Source organism: Gymnoscopelus braueri (assembly GCF_963280865.1).
Source record: "Gymnoscopelus braueri genome assembly, chromosome: 2".
NCBI lineage: Eukaryota > Metazoa > Chordata > Actinopteri > Myctophiformes > Myctophidae > Gymnoscopelus > Gymnoscopelus braueri.
Window position 1 is genome coordinate 15,154,271 of NC_137604.1, and position 25,629 is coordinate 15,179,899.

Genomic DNA, 25,629 nt, shown 5'->3' on the forward strand with positions numbered 1-25,629 from the left:
TTACCTACCTGGGTTCCATCTTGGAGGCAAACCTCTCCGGCAACAAAAAGCCGAAAGAGTGATCAAAAAGGTCAACCAAAGAATATGCTTTTTTTTACAGGATTGGACGTCTTGTCAGTAAGAATACTCTGAATATTCTTGAGGGGCCCTCATACAAGGTTATTACGATTATGCATGCTCCTCATGGTATCACAACACCTCCAAAGCCTTAAAAACAAGGCTCCAAACATCCCAAAACAAACTAGTAAGGCTACTTTCTTGGCCTCAACCACAAAACCCATCTAACCCCTGCTCATTTTGCTAGGATTGGATGGCTTAGGGTTGAGGACAGAGTACAGCAACTTGCTATGGGCCTGGTCTTCAAGATACACCACAACATTGGGATCCCCCTGTATTTGTCAAAATACATCCAAAACGTTAATGAAGTCCACGATCATAACACCATGGCAGCTCCGCGAATCATGTTCAACCCAGATTTGGCACAACAAAGGGAATGAACTCGTTCTCATGCTATTCATCAAAAATGTGGAATGCCCTACCAAAAGGAGTAAAGGAGTGTAAACCCTACTCACTTTCAAAACTGCCCTAAAGATACACCTTCAGGAGGCTGCAATTCGAAAATGGCCCCTGTCCAAGTCTTAACCTACCCCCCCCTCCCCTTTTTTTCTTCTCTTGTACATATTTTTTCACTCTTCATACCAGTAACCTGTAAGCTGATTGTATGACGTTCTGTATAGTAGTGTGTATATCTGTCTGTCACTTATATGTCATCATGATTTGTGTGCATGGGGGGGATCTCATCTTAAACAAACTCAGTGCTTAATGAGCCTTACAGTTTAGTAGACCTTGTATTGTGAATTTGTACTTCCATGTACTGTTGGTCTGATTGCAATCAATCAATCAATCAATCAATCAATCAATCAATCAATCAATCAAGTGTCGCTTCTTTTGGGCTTGTTTTCATAGACCTGGTTGCTTGTTTCTCTCGCAATACCTGGCAACACTAGCCGGGGCGGGGGGGGCTCACACAGACGTACAACAAGCCGCTCAGGAGGAGCTACGACACGGATATAAAACCATCGACGCACCGGGCTGACGGAATGAAACCATTTTTGAACACAGAATTCCTGTTTTTAAATGGAATATACGGTAATTTAGCGGAGGTTGGTGTCGGTGGAAGAGGTAAGCCGCCCATTATTTCCGTTAATAAAGCGTGTTATTGGCCGGCCGGCCGTCATGTTGGTGCTGATGGTAGCGTTAGCGTATGCTCCTCCGCCAGCCGCGCTTCTATTCTCATAGACCGAAAATTCCACTGCCGTATGAGGTCTCCGTCTTTAGTAAAAAATAAACAAAACTATTTTGCTACTCACCGAAACAAAATCTGTTTTGTGTTGTAGGAAGACTATTCTCCAGGATGGGAAGCCTCTCAGCACCCACCTTCTCTGTATAATACACTTTTTGGGCAGAAAATAAAATATGTCCACTAATTGGAAATAATAGTAATAGTAATAATTTACTTTACTGCGCCCTCTACAGATCTGGTCAATATAAATGACCATTTACCAGATCTGTAGAGGGCGCAGTGGAGTAAATACAATAATTTCCATCTGGTGGACATATTTTAAAATTTCTGCTCAAAAAGTGTATTATACATAGAAGGTGGGGTGCTGAGAGGCTTCCCATCCTGGAGAATAGGCTTTCAACAACACAAAACATCCTTTGTCTTGGTGAGTAGCGAAATAGTTTTGTTTATTTTGACTAAAGACGGAGAGCTCGCATGGCAGTGGAATCTTTGGTCTATGAGCAGAGCATTGCGCCTGGCAGAGCGTTAGAGAGAACTCACTAACACTCTTGACCAGGGCTTGTGCTGATGGAGGAGGAATTATTTTAACAAGATTGTGAGATGTCGTCGCCCGGGTCAAGTGCAAAACGCGCGTTTAATGCGAATTAAGAACAAGTCTGCAGCCACTTGCTAATTCTGCTGCTGTTGTAGGCTGTGCAGGAGGTTGTCGCTTTGTCGAAAACGATGGATATATAATACTGTACAAGCTCTTGGACTTGTATGATTGTTCTTTTCAACAAGCTTTTGATCGCAATGTTGGGCTGATGTGGAATAAAACGAATAATACTAATACTAATGATGATGATAATAGTGTTATTACTATTACTACATAATACTATTTATTACATTATGTGATTGATGCATTTCTGTTGCAGTGTAGTTACACTCGCACTGTAGTGTAGTGCACTACACTTGCACCTTGCCCTATAGTGTGAATAGATGAGGCTGGCCCACAGGCTACTTGCACCTCAACAGTCAACACAGTTGGTGCTCTGAAAATGTGACAGAATCTTGTGTGTAATTTTATGTGTACCAACTACCAATGTCTACTGTGTAGTGTGATATGGAGGGCTATATGGAGCAAATAAGCATGTTGAGATTATGGTTATTATTTTTCTTTGCTGTTGGGTGTAATTAAATAGACCCCATAATGACTCAAAATAATGTGTGTAATATTTTGAAGCCAACCTCTATGACAGTATGTAGGCGGCTTGGACGATCTGACCATTTCCTCTATTTACCTGTGAAGTTGGACAACGTGGTTCACTGTCTTTATTACAACGTTATTACAATGTTATTACCTATTCATTCAACGCGGCTCCTTTCATACACAGCTCATCAGTTTATTGGGCGGAGTGTGTGGCAGGCAGACCAGAATCAGAGAGACCCCTAGCGACATAAGGAGGGGCACAGGAGCACCAAATCTGCTGCATCGAGGAAATCAGCTGAACTGTAGCGGCTCCGGGGAGAAACCGGCCTCACATAGCGCTCCTCTGTCTGTTTGCTGCTCAGCCCTCCCCTCTTCCTCTCCTCTTGGTACCGCCTGCATCCCCCCTCCTCCTGTTCCGTTGAGCCAACGGGATGACGGAGTAAAACCAAGCCCCCCCACGCACTGGCACCACGCTGCTATACGTTGTGCACAGATGAAAGAACCCCCTGCGTTGCAATACTCCACAGAAAAACCCATGCTTTATTTGAGGGTAAACGTGTTGAACCTCCGTGCAACGGTTCTTTTTGGGGATTATTTGAAGCAAAGTTAAAACGATGTTGTAGCAGACAATTGTAGTGGAATAATAATCACCCGGCGCTCCGGAATACATGTTGCCCCCGGGGCGGCATTAATCATCTTGACATTATGGTGGCGGGTGCTGCCGTTGTCCCGTGCCGTAGGACTACTGCTGAGGCGTGAGCCTTTACCTTTTTTTTTTTTTTTTTGTCGGCGGCTGATCTTTTTGGAAAAGGAGATCCCCCTCATAGGGGGGCGTGGCGGTTCGCCAACGAACGCGATGGACTACCACGCGGACTGCTGCCTCTGTGGTCCGGAGGACGGGGGAGGAGGGGGCTGTGGTCCGGAGGAGCCCCCGCTCCACAGCGTCCACTCGTACCACCGCGTCCGGCCGTCGTCGTACCGGGCCCTGCGCAGCGCCGTGTCCAGTCTGGCCCGCATCGACGACTTCTTCTGCGAGAAGATCGGCTCCGGCTTCTTCTCTGAGGTGTTCAAGGTAATGGTGACCAATGCATCCATTGGACCCTCACAGGTCTGTAACTCTGAGAGTGTACAAATGGAACCAAATGGACCCCAATTTGTACACTCTCTGAGTAATGGGGGTTCATGAAATTAAAAGGTTTGAGAATGACAGTTCAAGATTAAGCATTGAGCATTTAAAGTGGGGTTTGGTCTGCTGGGTGCCTTAACCAGAGGCGCCAGATTTTATACAATTATGTCTTAATTTGTAGAGTTAAGCTTACTATAAAGTGTTTAGGATGGTTTTTATTCAGCATACCCTTAAATCCTGTATACTTTGTTGACCGGAGACCCCCCAGGGGTCTATAGTAGGCCCCCCTCCTTTTGTCCCCCTCTACACCAAATATCTTCATCGGAAATAGCTGATCTACCTGCCCACGATGTGTCGCGTTGTGACGTGTTGTGAGCTGGTAGATCCGCTGTTTTCGTTTGAACGTTCGCCCCCCCCCCCCAGAATAGAGACGGTACGATTCATGTGATTAAAACCCACCCCAAAGGCACATGCCTTTGGCTCTGAAAAGTACAATAGAAAAGTACAAGTGAAAAGGAAGTATAAGTGTGTGTACTTAGTATGACCTTGGACAGTTCCTCAGTCACACAACAACCAACAATATTTAAAACAATATGGTTGCAGGCAGGAGAAATGAAAAAGAACCAAGAGGCAATGGTGCCAGATTTGTACATATTTAGTGTGTGACTTGTATGTCTGGTATCTTTGTGTGTGTGTGTGTGTGTGTGTGTGTGTGTGTGTGTGTGTGTGTGTGTGTGTGTGTGTGTGTGTGTGTGTGTGTGTGTGTGTGTGTGTGTGTGTGTGTGTGTGTGTGTGTGTGTGTGTGTGTGTGTGTGCGTGCGTGCGTGCGTGCGTGCGTGCGTGCGGGCGGGCGGGCGGGCGGGCGGGCGGGCGGGCGGGCGGGCGGGCGGGCGGGCGGGCGGGCGGGCGGGCGCGCGCGCGCGCGCGCGCGCTGTATGTGTGCTTACATTCTGCAGCTTTTTTCTTTTCAGTGTTTGCAAACATCCATGTTTAGGGATATAGACTCCACTTATCCAAGTAGCCGATTATTACATAATTGCCTGATCGCAATTATTTAATTAAGAGATTATTTTTGGTTCTGTTTGATAACAGCTGGATGAAATTAACAGAAATGTCATATTTCCATGTCGTTGTCCATGCTCTTTTAACCACTCTAAACCTGGCATCTCTATGTTGGGCATTTAAGCCAATATAAGAGTCATAAGAGAATATGATTCTTGCAGTTCATCTATTTCCTCCTATTTTTGAAAATATAAATTCTAGTCTAAATTCCTCAATGGAAGAGGAGGGAGAACCACCTCCAACCACTGCAGATTTACTTTCATATTTTATCAACATACTCTACCATACTGTTAAATTGGTTAAATGAACGTTTTATGAGAATAAGTTCCAGAAGGCAGTTTTAAGTGTCCTCTTAAATGTCCAGCAAACACAGGCCCAGTCAGCAGCAGTTCTATTGACCATGCAAAGCGGCACTTCACTGCTAGAGTGTGTTTACTCAAGGTGAAACAATGCTTTGTTTGCTGTGGTGAATTCCACAGGGCATTCCGAGGGTCTTATCATCTTTAATGGATAACTATATTCAATGCCACACCCAAATACCCAGGTGCCAGAAAACTGCAAACTGGTACAAGGAGGATGTTTGCCGTGGTGAGGATATTTAGTGCTATCCTTTCTATTTTCTGTTGTTTTTCACTCTGATATACTACTATTTGCTATCTGAGCACCTTTTGACGCTGTATAATTTACAGCCTCACCGTGGATGTGGCGTTTCCTACGAAGGTGTGTGTAAGGGTGCGGCGTTCCTCACGTGGGTGTGTCAGGGAGGGTGTGGCTTTCCTCTGATAATGTGCTAGTTTGATGAAAGCGACATCAAGAGTGATGTTGAACACAGTGTGTCCCGCATATCTGACGCATATCATCAAGAAATCACGCATTAAACTCACTATCGATGTGTCCATGCATTCCACGGTACACAATATACATTCTACTTTACCCTGCTAAAGCTACGCCTACGGTATTATGGACTATGGTAATTCTGAACAACAAAGCTTAAAATCATTCCACGTCGCCATTTCGTGCAGACCAAGGCGCATTTCTACGAGTAACAAATGTCAACATGGCACTGGATTACCATGGCACAGATGTGATGGGTAACACTTTTCAACATAACAGCGACTTTAAGATATGCGGGCCCGGGACACACACGGATACGCAGAGATTCCATGCATTTATAGTTAGATGATAATAATTAATTATATAATAGACAACAAATCATTTTAGGTATATAGGCTCAGCCTGTGCTCAGCCTACTCTGAGTAAGTCCACACGTCTACATTGCCTTTTTCTACAGTACCTTCTGTTATGTCTTCTGCTACTACATATACAACATAGTATACAGTAGATACTGTATATTAAATGTTGTATATACCATTACAGATCCCCCTGGAACGACCCCTGGGGGCCCCCAGACCCTAGGTTTAGAACCAGTGTTCTCTATTTCCACTCACAAATGAACATCCACATACAAGTCAGTGCACTGAAGTGCCTGCCCGCACCACCAATAACTGATTAGAAATAAATAACGGTGGCGCAGTCGGTAGCGCTGTCGCCTCACAGCTAGAAGGTCCTGGGTTCGATTCCCACCGGGGACGTTGTGGGCGCTGGGGGCATGTCTTCTCCTCCGCGTCATCAGCGCCCATACCCTAGGTGGGGTTGGCGAAAGGGCCTACTCTGTGTGGAGTTTGCATGTTCTCCCCGTGTCTCCTAGGGTAGTTAATACCCTCACAAAAACATGTAGTAATCCTGGTCACTATACTGCCTCCCCCATGACAGCCGGGGCGCCTGATGGAGGGGAAGGGAACTGGTTGGAATAACGTGTTCCTTCCACGCGCTACGTCCTACCAGGGAAACTCCCCCCTGTCAGGTGACAAGAAGGTCAGTTGGCTCTCATGCATTGAAGGAAGCATGAGCTCGGCCCTGGCCTCCCTACTGTGGGGGACTGGTGTAGTGCTGGTGTAGGGCTGGTGTAGCGCCCAGGATCACTTAGGAAATTGGCACCGGGTGAAAAAAATGGGTTACAAAAATCGCAGGATAAAAAATTTAGAGTAAAAAAATAAAAAAATAAAAAAATGATAAATGGTGCATTTATATATCGCCATTATCCAATGTGCTTTACAGTGTGCATTACATGATTCACCCATTCACTCACATTTAACACCTACAAAGAAACAAAGGTTTAGAATCCCTGGTGTAGATAACAGTTCCTTCCTTCCATGCCACCACAGCACAGGTCCTGGGGGTCAATATGTGGTCAACGACTACTGCACTGCAGCTGTTGATCCATTCTGTTGATCCATATTTTTGATTGGTTTGTCAATATGTGCTTTTGTTGCAGTGAGTTCACGCCTCACTGGGATCGTGCTTACTTACTTGGAGCATAGATCATTGATCAGAGAGAGTATTTTTGCTTTACTGGAGTAATTCCAATTTTCAGTACTTTTACTTCTACTGCACTACAACATCTCAGAGGCAAATATTATACTTTTACTCCACTACAATTATTTGAAAACTTTAGTTATTAGTTACTTTGTAGATTTTCATTATTTTTATAAAACATACATTACCAAAATGTATATTTTACTTTAATGTACTTATATACATGTCGCCATTTGAAAATAGCCGATCTACAACCTCACAATGCGTCGCGATGCGACGCATTGTGAGCTTGTAGATCTGCTATTTTCAAAAGATTTTTATACATTTTATACATTTGAGAACTTGTGAAATGGGACATTCTGCATAATGAGCACTTTCTACTTTTGGTACTTTAAGTACATTTTGATACCAATACTTTTGTACTTTTACGCAAGTACATTTTGAATTCCAGGCATTTACTTGTAACAGATCATTTCTACATTGCAGTATTGATACTTTTACTAAAACATTTGAGTACTTTTTCCACCACTGAAAGAAAGAAAGAAAGAAAGAGAGACGGACAGACAGACAGACAGACAGACAGACAGAGAGCAAGAATTAGTTCAACAGTTGAAGTGGGAGAGAGACCGGTGGTGTGTTGTGGTAGGTGTGTTGGTGTAATTTGCTTGTGTACCATGTCTACTGTGTGATGTCACAGTGACAGCCCAGTGGATTTGTGCAGATCAAGCAGAAATCCTATTAGTGTTGCACTGCTATTAATACACACACAGACCTGCAGGTCCAGACGCTGGCTGAACTTTTGCACGCACATATTGGCCAGTCAATGACCCATATGCCTACACACATGACCTCACACGCTTGTGTCTTAGACCACCGATTACCGATGTTTTGACAGATATTTTGTCAAAAAGTGCACACTTCTTTATGAATTTTCTGGACCACAATGGAAACGAGCTCCTGGGGCTTTTTGTGTTATCCTTTTATCATTACCTTTGCCTGTACTTCCTGTACTGTTATATAATCATGCTAATAAAGTATTCAATCAATTCAATCAATCTAATCAATTTCATTTAAGTTTATATTTCAGAACATTTAACTTGTAAGCAAACAAATAAAATACACATCATGTGAACTTTATTTCATTTAACCACTTTAAGCCCTATTAATAATGTTAAAATCTAGAAGCTCACATCGCACAAAATGCACAAAATAGGGAGACCAGGTTGACAGTTTAAAAAAATCGGGACACATCGGCTGCACAATTGCCGATACAGATGTAGTCAAAAAAGTTGAATAATGGCTGATATATCGGCAAAACTGATACAGTATATCGGCCTGGCTCTGTTATCAAGAGCCCTTAGACGTTTTCCAAGCAGGTTTACAAATGCGGACGACTCTCTGTTTAAAGATACGTCACTGTCACTGTCTTAAACAACCAGAAGCAGTAGCCTGTGAATCGTGATCAACCCATAATTTAAGGTGCCATTACTTCTCTGGAAAGGAAATATAGCATCTAATTGATCCTGTGACCATCAAAGAGAACATTTCTGGCCGTGTTACGAGCTTGCAGATCTTGCAGATCTGCTATTTTCACTACTTTGTTTTCTAATTTATGCAATTTCTTTGGTTAGTTTCTTTTTAAATTATTCATGAAATTGCTTTGAAAAATCATTGAATTTGTGTTAAATTCATGAAATGTTTATTTGGAATGTTTTAAAAAAAGCGGTCCTGACCCACTGTTTGGGAAACAGTGATTTAGAACATAAAAGTAGTGTCCACACACTGGATCATGCTCCAATGGATATTCATTAAATTACCGCCAAAGGAGACGTTTCAAGCACCAAGCTCTTCCTCAGACTTGGTGCTTGAAACGTCAGTTTTGGTGATCAGAAATAAATATCTGTAATTTCTGTCTCCTCTCCAGGTACAACACAGGATTACAGGGCAGGTGATGGCGCTGAAGATGAACACGTTAGCTAGCAACAAAGCTAACATGCTACGAGAAGTACAGCTGATGAACAGGCTATACCACCCTAATATACTAAGGTATGTGATCATATACACACGTACGTACAGTACGTATATGCACGCATGCACAGACACACATGCACGCACACGGTACTGAGTTGTTTATTACAGTATTGTATTCAATAATTTACTCATGCAAGTCCATTCAGGACATTTGGAGACATCCAGCTAACAAACAAACAGTCAAACATAAAGTTGGTTTATACTTTGTTGTACCCAGGGTTTTGAACTTGATCAGCTATTTTTGGGACGACATCGTACAACAGTATTACTATTAATGAAGCATAACCTCATAACTCTGCTGGTGGTAATTAAACATCTTCCTGATACATCCTTCCATCTTGTCCCAGGTTTCTAGGGGTGTGTGTTCATGAGGGTCAACTCCATGCTCTGACTGAGGTAAAAAAAAAAACTAACCCTTACACTATTACTACATTTCTCTTCATTTCTTCTTGCCTATGTCTTAACACACCACAGTGCCACTGATTTATACTGACTTATTGCTGTGGTTCTCAAAATTGGGTCCAGGGATCCCCAGGGGTCCTTAGGGGAGATCCAGGGTGTTCCCCATAAACATTTTAACAGCACAAATCTTGTATGGGGTCCCTGGCACAACATATTATCAGACAGTTTAGGACAGTGGTTTGAGAACCAGTGGCCTACTCTGGATTGATGTTATTATAATTTCTGAAGCCACTGTGACGCCAAATAGGCTCTGTGCATAACTATAGTTCCGGTTCAGTTTCCCATTGCTTCGTTTGATTGGCTCAGCAGCAGACCAAGGTGTTTCTTCCATCCTTAGCACAGCGTATGTTTTGAATTGTTCTCAATGGGGCCAGCAGTGTGATGAGGTGCTGAGCGTGTATTCTGCGCTGCGCATTCACGTCTGGTGTTTTCATCTGGGCGCTGAGACTTTGGGCGCTGAGAATATTTGTAACGTTTGGAAGCGTTTTTTTTAAGGAGAGCATCTTGCGTTTTAACTTTTCAGCTGAACCCCCCCCCCTGCTTTAGTGAACAAACAGGATAACTGCTCTCGATGAGCAGGTAGGTGCCTTGCATAGTTGCCTCTGCTGTCAGTGTGTGAGTGTGTGTGGGAATGGGTGATAAAGGCGCTAAAGAAATGCACCATTTATTTGTCACTGACCACTCCATCATCATTTTTGATATGCTGATTGCTCCGCCCCCCAGTAAATTACGGGCTCCCATTCGCTCTCGCATCATTAACCCTTCAACCTCCGCCAAATTCAGTTCTGTGTTTATCTCCTCTGCCACTCCTCCTGCCCTCTCTCACTCTACTGACAATCAGCTCAACTACTTTAACAGCATCTGCCTAACTACCCTTGACCTTGTCGCTCCATTTAAAACCTGTACCAACACACCCAACGTCACCTCACCCTGGCTCAATGATCACACCCACGCACTTAACTCATTGAGTGCCATTAACGCGTTTCACGTGTTTTACCGCTATGGTGCAACGTGCCATTAACGTGTTTCACATGTTTTTGAAAAAAATAGAAAAAAACTCAAAACTATTTAAATTTTTTTAAGAACCCAAGATATCATTATCTGAAGATTTGCAGCTCCATCCACTCCTTGTTTAACTTATAACTGAAAAAGGCTGTATCTCACTTCCTAAGCACTTTTTTTTTACTTTGAAAAAAAAAAGAAAAATCGTACTGGCCAGAAATAGCCAGAAATAATTCTGGCACTCAGTGAGTTAAAAGAGAACTTAGAAAATCTGTACGGAAATGGAAAGCCACAAAATTACACATGTTCTATGAAATCATGAAAGATCTCATGAAATCTTACAATTATTCAGTTAAAGATGCCAGAGCAAATTACTTCTCCAATCTCATTGCCAAGAACTATCAAAACTTCTTCCGTCGTCGCCCCATCCTCTTCTCCCTCTATATGCTTCCCCTTGGTAACATCATCCGTAGTCACAACATCCAATTTCACTGCTATGCCGATGACACCCAATTATATTTCCCCATCAGTCCAAACGACTCCTCCAGCATACCCAAACTTCACGCATGCCTAGCTGACATCAACCTCTGGATGTGTGACAATTTCCTACAACTGAATGACTCTAAATCCGAGGTTCTAGTATTTGTCCCGCCCCAGCAAAGAGCCCTGCTGGGTCTAAACCTGGGCTCTTTAGCTCCAAACCTGAAGCCCTCCGTAAGGAACCTGGGGGTCACTCTTGATCCTGACCTCAATTTTGAAGGCCATGTAAAAAAGGTCATTCAGATATCCTTCTACCACCTCAGAAACATCGTGAAAATCAAGCCCTTCCTATCCACCCCCGATTTAACTAAAGTAATTCATGCATTCATCTATTCACGCCTTGACTACTGTAACTCCCTATATTCCTGCCTTTCTAACAAATCAATTCAACGGTTACAACTGGTCCAGAACGCTGCCGCCCGGGTCCTGACCGGCACTAGAAATTGATTTGTATTAATTACCTTTAAGGCCATCTCTGGTCTGGCCCCTTAATACATCTCCGATCTACTCGAGCCATATAAACCAGAGCGCAATTTGAGGTCCTCAGACAAAGCCCTACTCGAAATCCCATTCTCCCATAAAAAAACAAAAGGTGAAAGGAGATCCTTCGCTCTTAGAGCCCAGACTCTCTGGAATGCCCTCCCCTTAGAGATCAGGCTTGCAGAGTCTGTGCCCCGGTTCAAATCCCTCCTGAAAACCCACTTATATAGAGTTGCTTTTATTACCTAAAGACTTTTACCCATTGTGTCCTACTGTATTGCTGCATAATTTCGTTTTCCCTTTTTCTTTTTTTTTTTGCTTTTAATGTTTTCTTATTTTTGTGCTCTCCTACTGTATGGTGTATTTTATCTCTGTGAAGCACTTTGTAACTTTGTTTACTTATTATTATTAATATTTCATCATATCACGTGTTTCTGGTTCAAATCTGATGCTGTGCCAATCAAGCAAAGGTTCCTGTCAGCCTTGATATTACGGAACTATCTTCTCATATATTTTGACCCAAATATATTACATTTTAGGCTGATCTGGTGACAGTTTACTGTATACTCATGCATATGAATATACAGTAATATGAATGTTTGTTGTGCGCTCATTTTCAGTTTTCTCTTTTTTTACTTTCTTTGTTTCTTTGTTTCTTTCTTTGTTTCTTCTTTCTTTCTTTCTTTCTTTCTTTCTTTCTTTCTTTCTTTCTTACTAGTATATAAATGGTGGTAACCTGGAGCAGCTTCTGGACAGTGATCTGTACCTGTCATGGGGTGTCAGGATTGACCTGTCACTGGACATCGCACGGGGGCTGCGGTACCTTCACAGCAAGGGCATCTTCCACAGAGACCTGACCTCCAAGGTACATCCTACTTTACACTGTAACCACATATCACATAGAGCACTTTAAAAGGACCATACTGGTGGTCTGGCATGTTTAGACTCGTGTCTGTGACTCATGGTATACTACTTGACATTACTGGCAACCATTTTCCAAAAGCATACTGCCGTTTATTTTGTTTTTCAAGGAAGCCATTGGATTCCATTAATTTCGGTACGGTATGAAAATCAACTTGCACTGACTTGAAACTTGCTTGTCACTGGAGCAATGATACGGTGTCGCAGAAGTCAATGTACACCGCTTGTACATACAGCATGTTACCTTGTTTTCTCCTGTAGTGGTTTATGGGGTCTGTTTATTGTTTGCTTGTTTTAGATCAATTGCTTTCACAAACGCAGTCACATTGTCTATGGTATTAGGTTTCTATTCTCTATCCTGGGTTCAGACACAGTTGCTGATGATATAGAATACCAGAGACTTTTTATTCCGCATGAGGCACAGGGGTTTTATAAAATTCTTCTCTGCCCCTCTCTTATGGGCCGGTTACTTGCAAAAGGATTGGGAATTACATCGCCTATTCATCAGGAATATTGCTGACAGGCAGTTCGTATAGGCTTGCATTGATTAGCATAACATGCATTTCTTTGTTGTGAATAAACACTGCAGAAGTCAAAATGGTGTATGCATGCGTCTGTGAAAAATAGGCCAGCAAATATCAACTGGATCCGTGAAGATAGTGGGCATAAAATGCTGCACGTTAGACAGATGTGAGGCATGTGGCTCACGCTGTGTCAGACAGACGTGAAACACGCGGCTCGCTTTGGTTGCAAATGTCTAGCCGTGCAGTGCAATGCATGTTTAACAGCAATACATCATGCATCATATTACTACACATACGGATGCTGTTTATACTACTGATATTAATACACATTACAAATTTTACAGGCAGTCATCATGAACTCAAATCTCAAATCATTTCATCAAGTAGGCATTGGACAACATTCTATGATAGTGCAATACACATCCAGGTTTATCTTGTTCTTACTTGTATACACAAGAAACTTTAATAATAATTTTAAAAATAATTAGTCAGATTTCTATCTCAACATTTTTGTTTACTTCAAGCTGTAAAGTTTGTTAGTACACCTTGCTGTTTAGCCTTGCTGTTCATCAGTGTTGTTTTGAAGTTTGTCCAATATCTCACATACAAGATACACATTTAGTTTTTTTTATCACAGAATGAAGATAGATTGTTTGAAGCTGCTCTTTCTAGTAAACGGCCTGCAGGCTGCTTGTCTCCCCCCCCCCCCCCACCTCAACATCTTAATGCACTGAAATGTTGTAATATAATTAATTGAAGCAGTGAGCGGCAGAGCCCCAAAAGGCTGTGGTTTACAGTGATTTTAGGACAGCTGAAGGCATTGATAGGCCTGACGCGGAGCGGTTCACACTCGCAAGGTGATCTGGTAGAAACGAACTGTAACACTGGTTAGTGTGTTACTCTGTAACGGGTTGTCCATGAGGAGGTTAAAACAGAGGGTGGTTTTGACTGGATTTAGCCAGTCAAATTTGAAGTTATAAAGTTATAAACCTGTGTGTATGCTACAGTATGATTGGAAAACTAGTCGGATTGAAATAGATGCACTCGTTTTCCGGCACCGACAGAGGCGCGCCGTCTCAAGGGGACTTGAGCCACGAGAGGCACCGCCGAGTGAGCTTAGGCGAGCGAGTCGCCGTGCCGAACGTTGCGATAGGGACAGAATTGTAAATCATCGCCCCCCCCCCCCACTTGTCTCGGTACCGAGACGTCATTTCTTTTTTTGACGGGGGTGCCTGTCAATGGCTGTATGTGCCCTGGTGCTGCAGGGGGGGGGGGGGGGGGCAGACTCGAAGAAAACAAGCTCTCGTTTTTCAATCTGACTGGTTTTCCAATCATACTGTAACATATACATATACATCATGACAGCTATTGAGAACCGGTTTGATTTACAAGGTTTGTGACATTTGGTGTTTGCTTATGTTTGTAGAACCGCCTGGTGTGCTGTGACACCGTCGTGTTCACTGCTGTGGTGTTTGCTATGTTTGTGTGTGTGTTTGTTTGTTTGTTTGTTTGTTTGTTTGTTTGTTTGTTTGTTTGTTTGTTTGTGTGTGTGTGTGTGTGTGTGTGTGTGTGTGTGTGTGTGTGTGTGTGTGTGTGTGTGTGTGTGTGTGTGTGTGTGTGTGTGTGTGTGTGTGTGTGTGTGTGTGTGTGTGTGTGTGTGTGTGTGTGTGTGTGTGTGTGTGTGTGTGTGTGTGTGTGTGTGTGTAGAACTGCCTGGTGCGCTGTGACAACGGTGTGTTCACTGCAGTGGTGGGAGACTTTGGCCTGGCTGAGAAGATCCCTGAATACAGGTCGGTAGGCTGATGTTGACACGGACATTTCCCATCCAGGGACTGAACTGTGAGAGAGAGTGTGTATATCAATGTATCATTGGTTGCTGCCAGACAGAAACCTTGTATCCTCATATTTCATCATTTTATAATGTTGTAGTTTTTTTTTGTCAATGAATGCCTTTTTTTTAAATACTTTGTTGTATGACAGTGCCAAGCAAAAGCAGCAAAACAATTACAGATCTACAAGCTACAAGAAAATCTAGAATAATCACATGCCCAAAATACAAAAGTGACGCGGCCAGTGGTGGAAAAAGTACTTAAATTCTTTACTTAAGTAAAAGTACCAATACTGCAATATAAAAATACTCTGTTACAAGTAAAAGTCCAGAATTAAAAATGTACTTGAGTAAAAGTACAAAAGTATTGGCATCAAAATGTACTTAAAGTACCAAAAGTAAAAGTACTAAATATTTGAAAATAGCCGATCTACAAGCTCACAACGCGTCGCGATGCGACGCGTTGTGAACTTGTAGATCTGCTATTTTCAAATAACCTAGGTATAAAATAGGTTTAAAGTGGTTAATGTATGTTTCATTATATTATAGTTTATATCTGAAGAGTAACTAGTAACTAAAGTTTTCAAATAATTGTAGTGGAGTAAAAGTACAATATTTGCCTCTGAGATGTAGTGGAGTAGAAGTAAAAGTATTGGAAATTGGAAATACTCAAGCAAAGTAGAAATACCTCAAAATTGTACTTAAGTACAGTACTTGAGTAAATGTACTTAGTTACTTTCCACCACTGCGCCCGGTTAAAATTGGTTCAGTGGCTTTTATGAATATTTAACCAATGAAAAATCTTAACAAGAGCTTGTGACTAAATAACAACAATACATAAAAGGTTTCCACCCGACAGCGACGATAGGCTTTTAACAATGTTGCGTCTGTGCAGTGGTGGAAAGTAACTAAGTACATTTACTTAAGTACTGTACTTAAGTACAATTTTGAGGTATTTGTACTTTACTTGAGTCTTTCCAATTTCCAGTACTTTTACTTCTACTCCACTACATCTCAGAGGCAAATATTGTACTTTTACTCCACTAGAATTATTTGAAAACTTTAGTTACTAGTTACTTTGCAGATATAAATTATGATATTATAAAACATACATTAACCACTTTAAACCTATTTTATACATAGGCTATTTGAAAATAGCCGATCTACAAGCTCACAACGCGTCGCATCGCGACGCGTTGTGAGCTTGTAGATCTGCTATTTTCAAATATTTTAGTACTTTTACTTTTGGTACTTTAAGTACATTTTGATACCAATACTTTTGTACTTTTACTCAAGTGCATTTTTAATTCTGGACTTTTACTTGTAACAGAGTATTTCTATAATGCAGTATTGGTACTTTTACTTAAGTAAAGAATTTGAGTACTTTTTCCACCACTGCGTCTGTGTAATGTCATTGGAGACCTTTGTTGCCCGTTCCATATAATGCTGAGTAGAGGGAAGGCAAATTCTCCTCTGAGCCGTTTGAAGTTGTGGCGCTGTAAAAGAAAACCCTTAAAGAAACGGATATCCAAAGTCTATTTCTCTTCCATTCTATTTAGGGAAGGGATAATGGAAGAATGTCATTGAATCTTTTGTTTTGTCGGGTCCGGGGACCACCAGCGGTCCAAATGGATCCTTACGGATCTGTAAGAAATGGAACCAAATGGACCCTTACAGGTCCATTTGTTTCCATTGTAGATTCTAGATCCGGTGTAGATTGGGGTTCCTGTATAGTTTAGTTTTGAGATTCTCAACCTTTTAAATTTCTTGAACGCCCAGTTTGAAATGTTTTACCCCATGGCCAATATCAAACAGCTGGCGGTGTGAACAATGTTTGAGGTTGTAGATCTGCTATTTTCAGTTCTTTTGCTTGACTCTCTATCTTGTATGACGAAGTAGGGCATTAAATGACGAGAAAACATAAAAGAGATACAAGGTTTCTGCCCGACAACGAACGATACTTACTGTAAGTACTGTCTTGCTGTGTCCAGTGAAGGGGTAGAGAAGCAGCCTTTGTCCGTTGTTGGTTCCCCCTACTGGATGGCCCCTGAAGTGCTCAGAGGAGAGCTCTATGATGAGAAGGTAAACCACACAGTAACTCTTCATTTACCATCAACAAATAATACACTGTGTAAAAAAAAGAAAAGAACAGGACTCTATTCTCCCTCTCTGTGTTGTCACCCAGGTGGATGTGTTCGCCTACGGTATCATCTTATGTGAGATCATCGCCAGGATAGAAGCCGATCCTGACTTCTTACCCAGGACTGAGGTGTGTGTGTGTGTGCGTGCGTGTGTGCGTGTGTGTGTGTGTGTGTGTGATGCGTGTGCGTGTGCGCGTTTAGAGAGAGCTGCTAGTGTGTTCACATGAAGATGTGCATGAACACGTTGGTGTTGGATGCCACCAGTGATTAAAGCACTGGTTCTCAAAAATAAATATTTGAAATTAAAGTTAAATATTTCTACAAATATAAAAACATGTGTGAAAGGGAGGTACTTCCTTGGCCTACTGGCAGCATGCATAAGAATTGTGGCACTGATCACATAGATATACGTATACATACTGTAGGTACCTCATTGGCCCCTGCATTGGAGAAAAGCGTCATCGCCACCGTCATATTATCTAGGTGTATTTGGCCGCAGACCCCCATCTCAAAATATTTGGTTCCAGGGACCCCCAGAAGCAAAGATTTGAGTTAAAAATGTTGGTTTTAAAAATATATATATTCAAATATTTGCAAAAATGTTCATGATTTTTCAAAAATAGCCGATCTACAAACTCATAGCGTGGAACGAAATGACGCGCTATGAGCTTGTGTATCTGCTATTTTTGAATTGCGAACCAATGTGCTATATATATGTATTTGTATGTATATGTATAGTTAAAATCTAAAATGACACAGATTCTTTCCCTTTTTGAATGGGTTAAAATAATAAGTTTGGTTTGTTACATTGATTGATTGATTGATTGATACAAGTAGTACAGTCAAATGTTATGCTAAAAATGTGCCTACCTATGTTCAATACACTTATTGTAAGTCGCTTTGGATAAAAGCATCTGCTAAATGACTGTAATATAATGTACAGTAAAAGGATAACACAAAAATAAACATACAATAAAATACATATCGGTAAAAGCTCAGTAGCAGCAAAATGTATGTTATTTACAGAAAAAGGGTGGGGTGGGGGCGGGGGTCAGAAGATGCCACTACCAAGGCGTTCAAAGACGTTCAATCCAATTGTATTTTAAGGTCAGCCAATCTCAGGTTCTTATGTACAACTCAGGCATATTTCTTGCATTGGAGTTATGGCAAGCTGACCTATATATTATGGTGGGGACGTTAATGTTCGGCCACAGTGGCCAATGAGGGTCCTACGTATTTGTGTCTCACAAACCGCTGGACTGATCAGTCAGATCAGTCCAGCGGTTTGTGAGATTAGCCTTGGGAAAACAGACAGACAGAAAGACCCATTTGTAGATGTAGATGCATCCTACAGAACAGTGGTTCTCAAAGTGGGGACTGTGGATCCCCAGAAGTCCTTGAGGGGGTTCCAGGGGGTCCCCAGCTAAATGATTGATAGTTAGGAACCAAATGGAAGTCTGTAACTCTGAGAGTGTACAAATGGAACCAAATTGACCCGTAAGGGTCCATTTGGTTCCATTTGTACACTTTGAGCCTGGGGGTCCTTGAAATAAAATAGTCGCCTGAACTCGTCTCCCATATTTGCTTCACCTCAAAATGTAATAGTAAAGTGACATCTATCAGTTTTCAGCGTGCCGAGGAAATGTTTACTCAGCAGACATTTTGGTTGACTGAGCCAGATCAATAGATTGTTATGAACAGCTTCATTCATCATCTCCGCTGCAGTGAAAAGACCTGAATATTTAATCACTGCAGTAGTGTGTGTGTGTGTGTGTGTGTGTGTGTGTGTGTGTGTGTGTGTGTGTGTGTGTGTGTGTGTGTGTGTGTGTGTGTGTGTGTGTGGGGGGGGTTATTGTACATCTATGTTTGGGAGGACATTTAGCTGGTCCTATTAACTAGAGCTGGAAAATGTAATAGAAGTCAAAGGTCTGCACAATGAACATACGTTTGTTAGTAATCGTGTGTGCAAGCTATGGCAATTGCTTTATAACTGCCCCATCTAGTGGATATTTCACTGAAGTGCAGATAAGTCACCTTCCATACAGTGTTGATTTCCTTTATCAATAATTGTGTTTTGTTTACATTTTGATGTGTTTGTTTCATAGCAATGGTGTGTGAAATAAAGACATTTTTAGCACCTCTTTGATGAAGATTACAGACTTAAGAATGTGTCTATGTATGATCTTAGGGGTTGTGTGCGTCCACAGAAAGTGTTTTTTGAGTTACCAGGCAGTGCCAGCACCTTTCTGCCATCATGCAATGCTATAGTAAAGACACTCTTCCCAGCACAGAGCGAAGTAGTTCAACCTTTGGAGAGGAGAGCTGCTCATCAGTGTCACTTTTGACCGTCCTGGTTGTGTCTGACGAAGCAGGTCATTTATGACCTGAATTTGAATTGTTAACACAACCATGAGAAGTCCATGTTTTACATGTTTTTTTCAGCTAGGCTATTATTAGTGCTAATAAAGGACCACAAGTCCCGAGGACCGTACGTCTGTGTTGCTAAAACTTTTGGCTAATAAAGTGTTCAATCAATCAATCAATCAATAACCCAGACATGATGTTTGAGCACAGCAACGGTTGCTAGGTTTGAACATAGTGGTCGTTAACAAATGCTCCATGCACATGATATCGTCAATTCAAATTCAAATTAAAAAATATCAAAAGTAGCAGATCTACAAGCTCAAAACGTGTTGCTTCGTGCCGCATTTCGAGCTTGTTTATCTGCTACTTTTGATGCTTTTGTGTGATGCTGTAGTATGTTCAAGTAGGCAATTAATATGCGAAAAAACACAAAAGGTTCAAACATGGAGATAAGAGGTTCCTCCGCTCATAAAATCCTTTATGTGGACACGGCCCATTAGGCGGCTATTTTACTCTGACCTCATAGTCGTTGGTGGGAAACGTCGCTGCCATTAAGTATAATGTTAAGAAGAAAAAAAGGTCTCTGAGTAAATATGCTCAATACTTTATACATTTTGGAGTGGAAAATGTAACAATGAGTATGTGTGCTGTTATGTGTTTGTAGGACTTTGGGCTGGATGTGGAGGCCTTTGAAAACATGATTGGAGACTGTCCACCTGCATTCTTCAGCCTGGCAGTCACATGCTGCAATGTAAGGAACAACACGCGCACGCGCACACACACACACACACACACACACACACACACACACACACACACACACACACACACACACACACACACACACACACACACACACACACACACACACACACACACACACACAGAGAGAGAGACAAGGACATTTGTCAAAGCATACTATGCTTTCATGGCTTCATGCAAATCAAACTACGATGTTATCGCAGTTTGATTTTCATGAAGCCACTGTGTTTACTTCCTTTAATGTCAGTACTTGTATGAAAATCAACTTGCAGACATTTTAAATTATATTGTGTTCATGCAAACGGATGCAAGCAAAGTGTATTCTGATAAATTAACCTGACAGTTTTTTCTTGCCCATTTACAATGATTTATAAAGTTACTGTAGTCGTTTCTTGCAATTAGTTTTGTAATATTTGTCATACATTGACAGAATAAATGTATTCACATTGACTTGTGTGCGAAAAGTGTTATTTTAGAACTGTTTCACCATGCCCTATACTGTAGGTCAATAGTGAGATTATTTTGGATTATCCATTTCTACGAAGCAACTATTAAACATCTAGCCAATATATTTAGTTATATCATGACAATGTAACCACACAACCCTAACCTCTACTAGTTTAATGTGGTTTTAAATGAAAAATGGTCACATGGTCAAAGCTGTGAATAGACCATATTGTATCGATGGCATCAGCATACTGGAATATGACTCACAGACGCTCTAAGTTTCCTTTCAGTTAAACACTTTGATTCCTTCTCTTTATTGTCAACTCCTGTGTTTCCTCAGATGAGTGCAGTGAGGAGACCATCGTTCTCTGACCTTGTGTTCACCCTGGAGGGGATGGAGAGAGGAGCAGAGGACCGTAACGAGACCATTGCTCTAGGTAAACAACACAGGGCAAGGCGTTATAATAAGCATTCTCTCAAGGATGAAGATGTAACACATGGACACCAGGGGGCATCAATGAGTATGTTTCCTTAGAAAGACATGTTTATTGTCTGGCTAGAAAATGAACCTTTTCCTTTTTTTTGTCCCAAGTCTGTTTGTTTTTTTTGTACTGTAGTCCCTGTCACGGCTGGCCCTTACTGGTTGTCTCCGCCAGGCCCAAAGGCATGGCGAGAGTATGTTCTACCCCCTGTCCGATGCCAATACAGAACCTCTGCCGCAATTTTTTCCCATGGGCCTGTTATAGCGCCACCAGGAGGCCGATTTGTGCCAAACCCATTTTTTTATATTACTCCTACAGATTTTATCCAAAACGTCATGCAAATCGGTACACAGTATCTCTATAGTCATGTGATCAACCCGGATCTGTCCGATTTTCCAGATTCCATCCTCATTGGCTAAGGTTGGCTTCCAAAGTTTGCAGGATTGGTCTGTTTAGAACTGCCTCAAATCATGAACGGAGCTTGCCATTTCCAAGAAATTTCACACGCACATTCCCACTAGGCCGAGGAAGAAATGCCACCCTTTTCACATTGGCCTGTTATAGCGCCACCAGCAGGTCTAATTTAGCACAACACATTTTTGGAACAAAATGCGTCAAATCATGAATGCAGTGTCCGATTGCCGTGAAAGGCCTAAGAAGAAATGGCACCCTTTTCACATTGGCCTATTTTTGCACCACCAGGAGGCCACAATAACGTACCTGACCTGGCGGAGACCTGTGCTCCGAGCAGCACTTTTTCTAGTTGGTCTTTGATTTTGATTGATTTTATTTGGATCTCTTTTATCCCATCGGCTAATCTCCCAAGAGTCCAGTCCACACACAAACATAACATTACGGCATACAATAATGATACAAAACAACAGCCAAGTATTACAGCATAGACATCAAAATACCACTTTACGCACCCACTCTGTAGACCAGTGGTTCTCAATGTGGGGTCCGGGAATTTCCAGGGGTCCTTGAAGGGGTTCCAGGGGGTCCCCAGCAACATTAGTTAATATAGCTATAGCATCAAAAGCATTTTAACCTCTTTAAGCCTATATACATGTGCTATTTTCAAAAAGCTTGGGACATTTTTTAAATGCATATTTTTGAAACATTTTAACAACATATATATTATATGGGGGTCCCTGGCACAATATATTTTCTGATGGGGGTCTGCGGCCAAAGCTGGAAGGCGTAATAATAATAATAATAATAAACGTTTTCTAAATCCCTTCCTCCTGCTCGACTCCGTCTCTCCCTCAGAGTCCGTGGCCGTGGACGTGAGCCCCTACCGGCGGCGCCTCAGCTCCCCCTGTCACCCCGGGGCCGACCAGGGCCAGCAGCAGCAGCAGCAGAGGCTGTCCCGGAGCCATTCGGACGCGACCTCTCCCCTCCTCGCGGGCACCCCGCCGCGGGTCAACCCGTTCTCCCTGCGCCAGGACCTGAACGGCGGGCGCTGTAAGCTCTTGGACACGCCCAGCAAGTCGGTCATCTCTCTGACCTTCACGCTCCCGGCTCCTCGCGACGGCCTGTGCACCTCCCCGCGCCACCACCGCCTCAGAGGGACCCTGGGGACGGCCAGAGCGACTCCCAGGAGGTGCCAGTCGCTCCCCTGCACCCCGGAGCTAGGCAGGAACGGCGCCGTTTTCAGCGGTTCCGACGAGGAAGAGGAAGACGTGTTTAAAGACAGGATAGAGGAAGAGGCGGAGGACGGCAAGAGGAGAAAGGATGGAATATCAGCGGCGAGGGAGGCCCGTGGAAGGTTAGAGGGAGAGCCGGAGGAGGACGAGGGGGAGAAGAGATTGCTGAAGGAGGAGGAAGTGAAGCGAGAGGACCGGTGTCATCCTCTGGAGCTGGAGATGGTGTCTGTTGAGGGACTGGAGGAGCAGCGGCGTCGGCAGAAAGCAGAGGAGGAGCTGTGTGTGACAGAGCCCATGGACTGCACCAAGTCTCCAGAACCAGAACAACCTCTGCTCCCCTCCGACTCCGCTTCCTCCCTGCGCACCAACGGCTGGCCGCTCCCCGTCTCCGCCGGCCCGCCCTCCCTGCCTCCCCTGCCCAGACCGGAGAACAACAACGGTTCGTCGGTCGCGATTGGACGACAGGTGCAGTGGGGCGCCGCGGGACAACAGGCGAACGGCTACCACGGTTCCCAGTTCCTCGCCTCCTCGGATCACCCGGGCCCCACCGCCGAGCAGGACGATGTCTTTGTCTGTCCCGGGTGCTGTCTGGTGGGCCTCAGCTTTCCCTCCATGTGCCTCCGGGGTTCGGCCGCCGTGCCCCGCCCCCGCCGGCGATCGTTACCGCGGCAGCGGTCCTACCGCAACCTCAACGGGCCCGTCGCCGGCGGCGGCGCTTCCGCCACGACAACAGCCGCCGCTTCCGCCACCAAGGCGCTGTTGTGTCGCGGCCCAAACGGACTTGCAGCGGCCCCTCCCTCAGTGGCCTGTGAGCCTGCACTTCCTCTGCCAGAGGCTCAGACATAAGACTGATTGAAACTCTCAATTGAACGCCACTGTTCAATCAATGTGAGCTTGTCCACAAGCTCACAACGCGAGTGCAGAGCAACACGTTGTGAGCTTGTAGATCGGCGGAGCGCTGGTCAGCCAGCACGTGAGCCACCCAGCAATAGTAGCTACTATGCTGCTCTGGGAAACCCAGTGAAAGGGTGACGCCCATAACTTGAGAGCTGTGCTGTTTGACAAATGAAAATGATTGCAAACAGTGGGGAAGCAGGTGCTTGTCAATGTACTCACTCTCTTAGAAAGCTTCCCCTGGACGGAGGGAAGACTTAACATAACACAAACACAGCAGTCGGCGACTGTGTGATTGAGATGGAACTTTAACTAAGCCAAGATGAGTCGAGATCAAAGTGAGCTGAACAGAACGCCAAGCAGGGACAGGTTCATAGCACTGCAACACACATGGTGCTGAGCAACACAGAGCTGACGTCTTCTACTGACTTCTACTGTCTCAACTCTTCCAAATCAAACTCTACTGAGCTGCACTGTGTTCTGGGATTGCACTGGAACAGTGGTTCTCAAATTCCATAAGTTACAGACCTGCAAGGGTCCATTTGGAACTCTGAGGGTCCCTGGACCCCACTTTGAGAACCACTGCACTAGAAAAAAAAGAGTGACGTTTCATCCCTGTTCCGTACAGTGGAGTAAGAAGATCAATGGGTTTGTATGGTACTGCAGTGTTTTACCTTTCAGCAGTGGTGACTCTTAAACATGGCTCATTATCTCACCTGTAAACATGATAATGCAGCTCTGATTTGAACTATTGTAAATCAGGGGCCTCATTCATAAATAAAGTTCTTGGATTTGGTCTTAAACTTCAGATAATTTCCCACAATATGATTGAAACTGACTTCAAACAAAACTAAAAAGTTGTTTAAGGTTACTTTCAGAAGCATGACTACGGCTTACACAACTGTTATTTATTAATCAAAAATTATCTTAAATGTGTGCGTCTAAAGGCTGTTTGCAATCACCTTACATATTTCCCTGTATGTATGTATATGTACCACATGACTTAGAGTGTTTATTCAGATTCAGAACCACAGAAAACAAATGAAAGTTAACTGCACCAGTAGCCTCAGGGAAAGTCCTTTTATGTGGCCTGTTCATCGCCTATAAATGGTAAAAGAGAAAAGGCGTGAGAATTACAGGTATGACATGGTCATACAGCGCCTCCTCCTGTCCAAAACGGGCCAAAGCACCACATATATCTAACAAAGTTTATTTGGCAAAGAAAGTGATTGATTGAATACTTTATTAGTCAGAAATGTAAACAGCACGAGGTACAGTCAGACATTTAGGCTAAAAGGTCCTGGGTGACTTATAAACCACTCATCATCATGAGCAAGAAAGTAATTCTGCAAACTGTGCAACTATGCATGGTTGATTTAATGTTTGCAAGAGGGAGAGAACAAGTGTGTGACCACACTTATGTTTTTCTTAACAAACAGAAAATGAATACTGTAGTAAATGATTGAGAGATCCATTGATAGGTTCATAAAAGGATGACATATTCAACTTAATTTTCTACTGTATAAGATTGGTAGTTTCGTTGCTATAGTGTTTGTTCAGTAACATTGGTCTCCCTGTCTCTCCAGCGCTTTAGTAAACAACATTTTCAGGTTTTGCCAATTTCATCCCATCAGGAGAGATAACCCAATTATCAGCTTTAAATTTATATTCAAATTCCAATGTTGTAATCATTAATGTATTCATTCCATCACTACCAATGTCACCTTTTTATCCTGTATCTCTTCTGATTGGATGAAATTGGGATCCAGACCTGAAATATTATTTTTCTGTATTATTTTATGTTTACTGAAGGACCTGATAGATGTGGAAACGCATGTTACTGAACAAACACTAGAGGAATCATTACTATAGGATTATAGAGTTGTTTAAAACACTTAAACCAAAAAATATCTTATTACAGTACCATTAAGATAATTTATCTTAAGACCATTTTATAAACGAGGCCCCATGACATGTACCATAGTAATAATCCACACTATATATGAGGGAATTGAAATTCAAACATATATCTTGTTTATTCTGTAAGTG

The 25,629-nt window shown here is 42.8% G+C and overlaps 1 protein-coding gene across 1 annotated transcript; it reads left to right on the plus strand.

The window, feature by feature from the left end:
* Positions 1-1,095: 1,095 nt before the first annotated feature.
* On the plus strand, positions 1,096-24,123 carry LOC308103369 (dual specificity testis-specific protein kinase 2-like). Its single transcript, XM_080453313.1, has 11 exons — positions 1,096-1,182; positions 2,677-3,564; positions 8,981-9,102; positions 9,435-9,483; positions 12,290-12,436; positions 14,724-14,806; positions 16,836-16,926; positions 17,030-17,113; positions 20,014-20,100; positions 20,899-20,995; positions 22,310-24,123. The coding sequence occupies exons 2-11, from the start codon at positions 3,349-3,351 to the stop codon at positions 23,530-23,532; spliced, it is 2,199 nt and encodes a 732-aa protein (XP_080309439.1). The 5' UTR covers positions 1,096-1,182; positions 2,677-3,348; the 3' UTR covers positions 23,533-24,123.
* Positions 24,124-25,629: the final 1,506 nt, after the last annotated feature.

Coding starts and splice junctions, on each gene's coding strand:
- LOC308103369 (XM_080453313.1), top strand. CDS start 3,349: ATGGACTACCACGCGGACTGCTGCCTCTGTGGTCCGGAGGACGGGGGA. Junction 9,103..9,434: donor TACCACCCTAATATACTAAG/GTATGTGATCAT, acceptor ATCTTGTCCCAG/GTTTCTAGGGGTGTGTGTTC. Junction 16,927..17,029: donor GAGAGCTCTATGATGAGAAG/GTAAACCACACA, acceptor GTTGTCACCCAG/GTGGATGTGTTCGCCTACGG.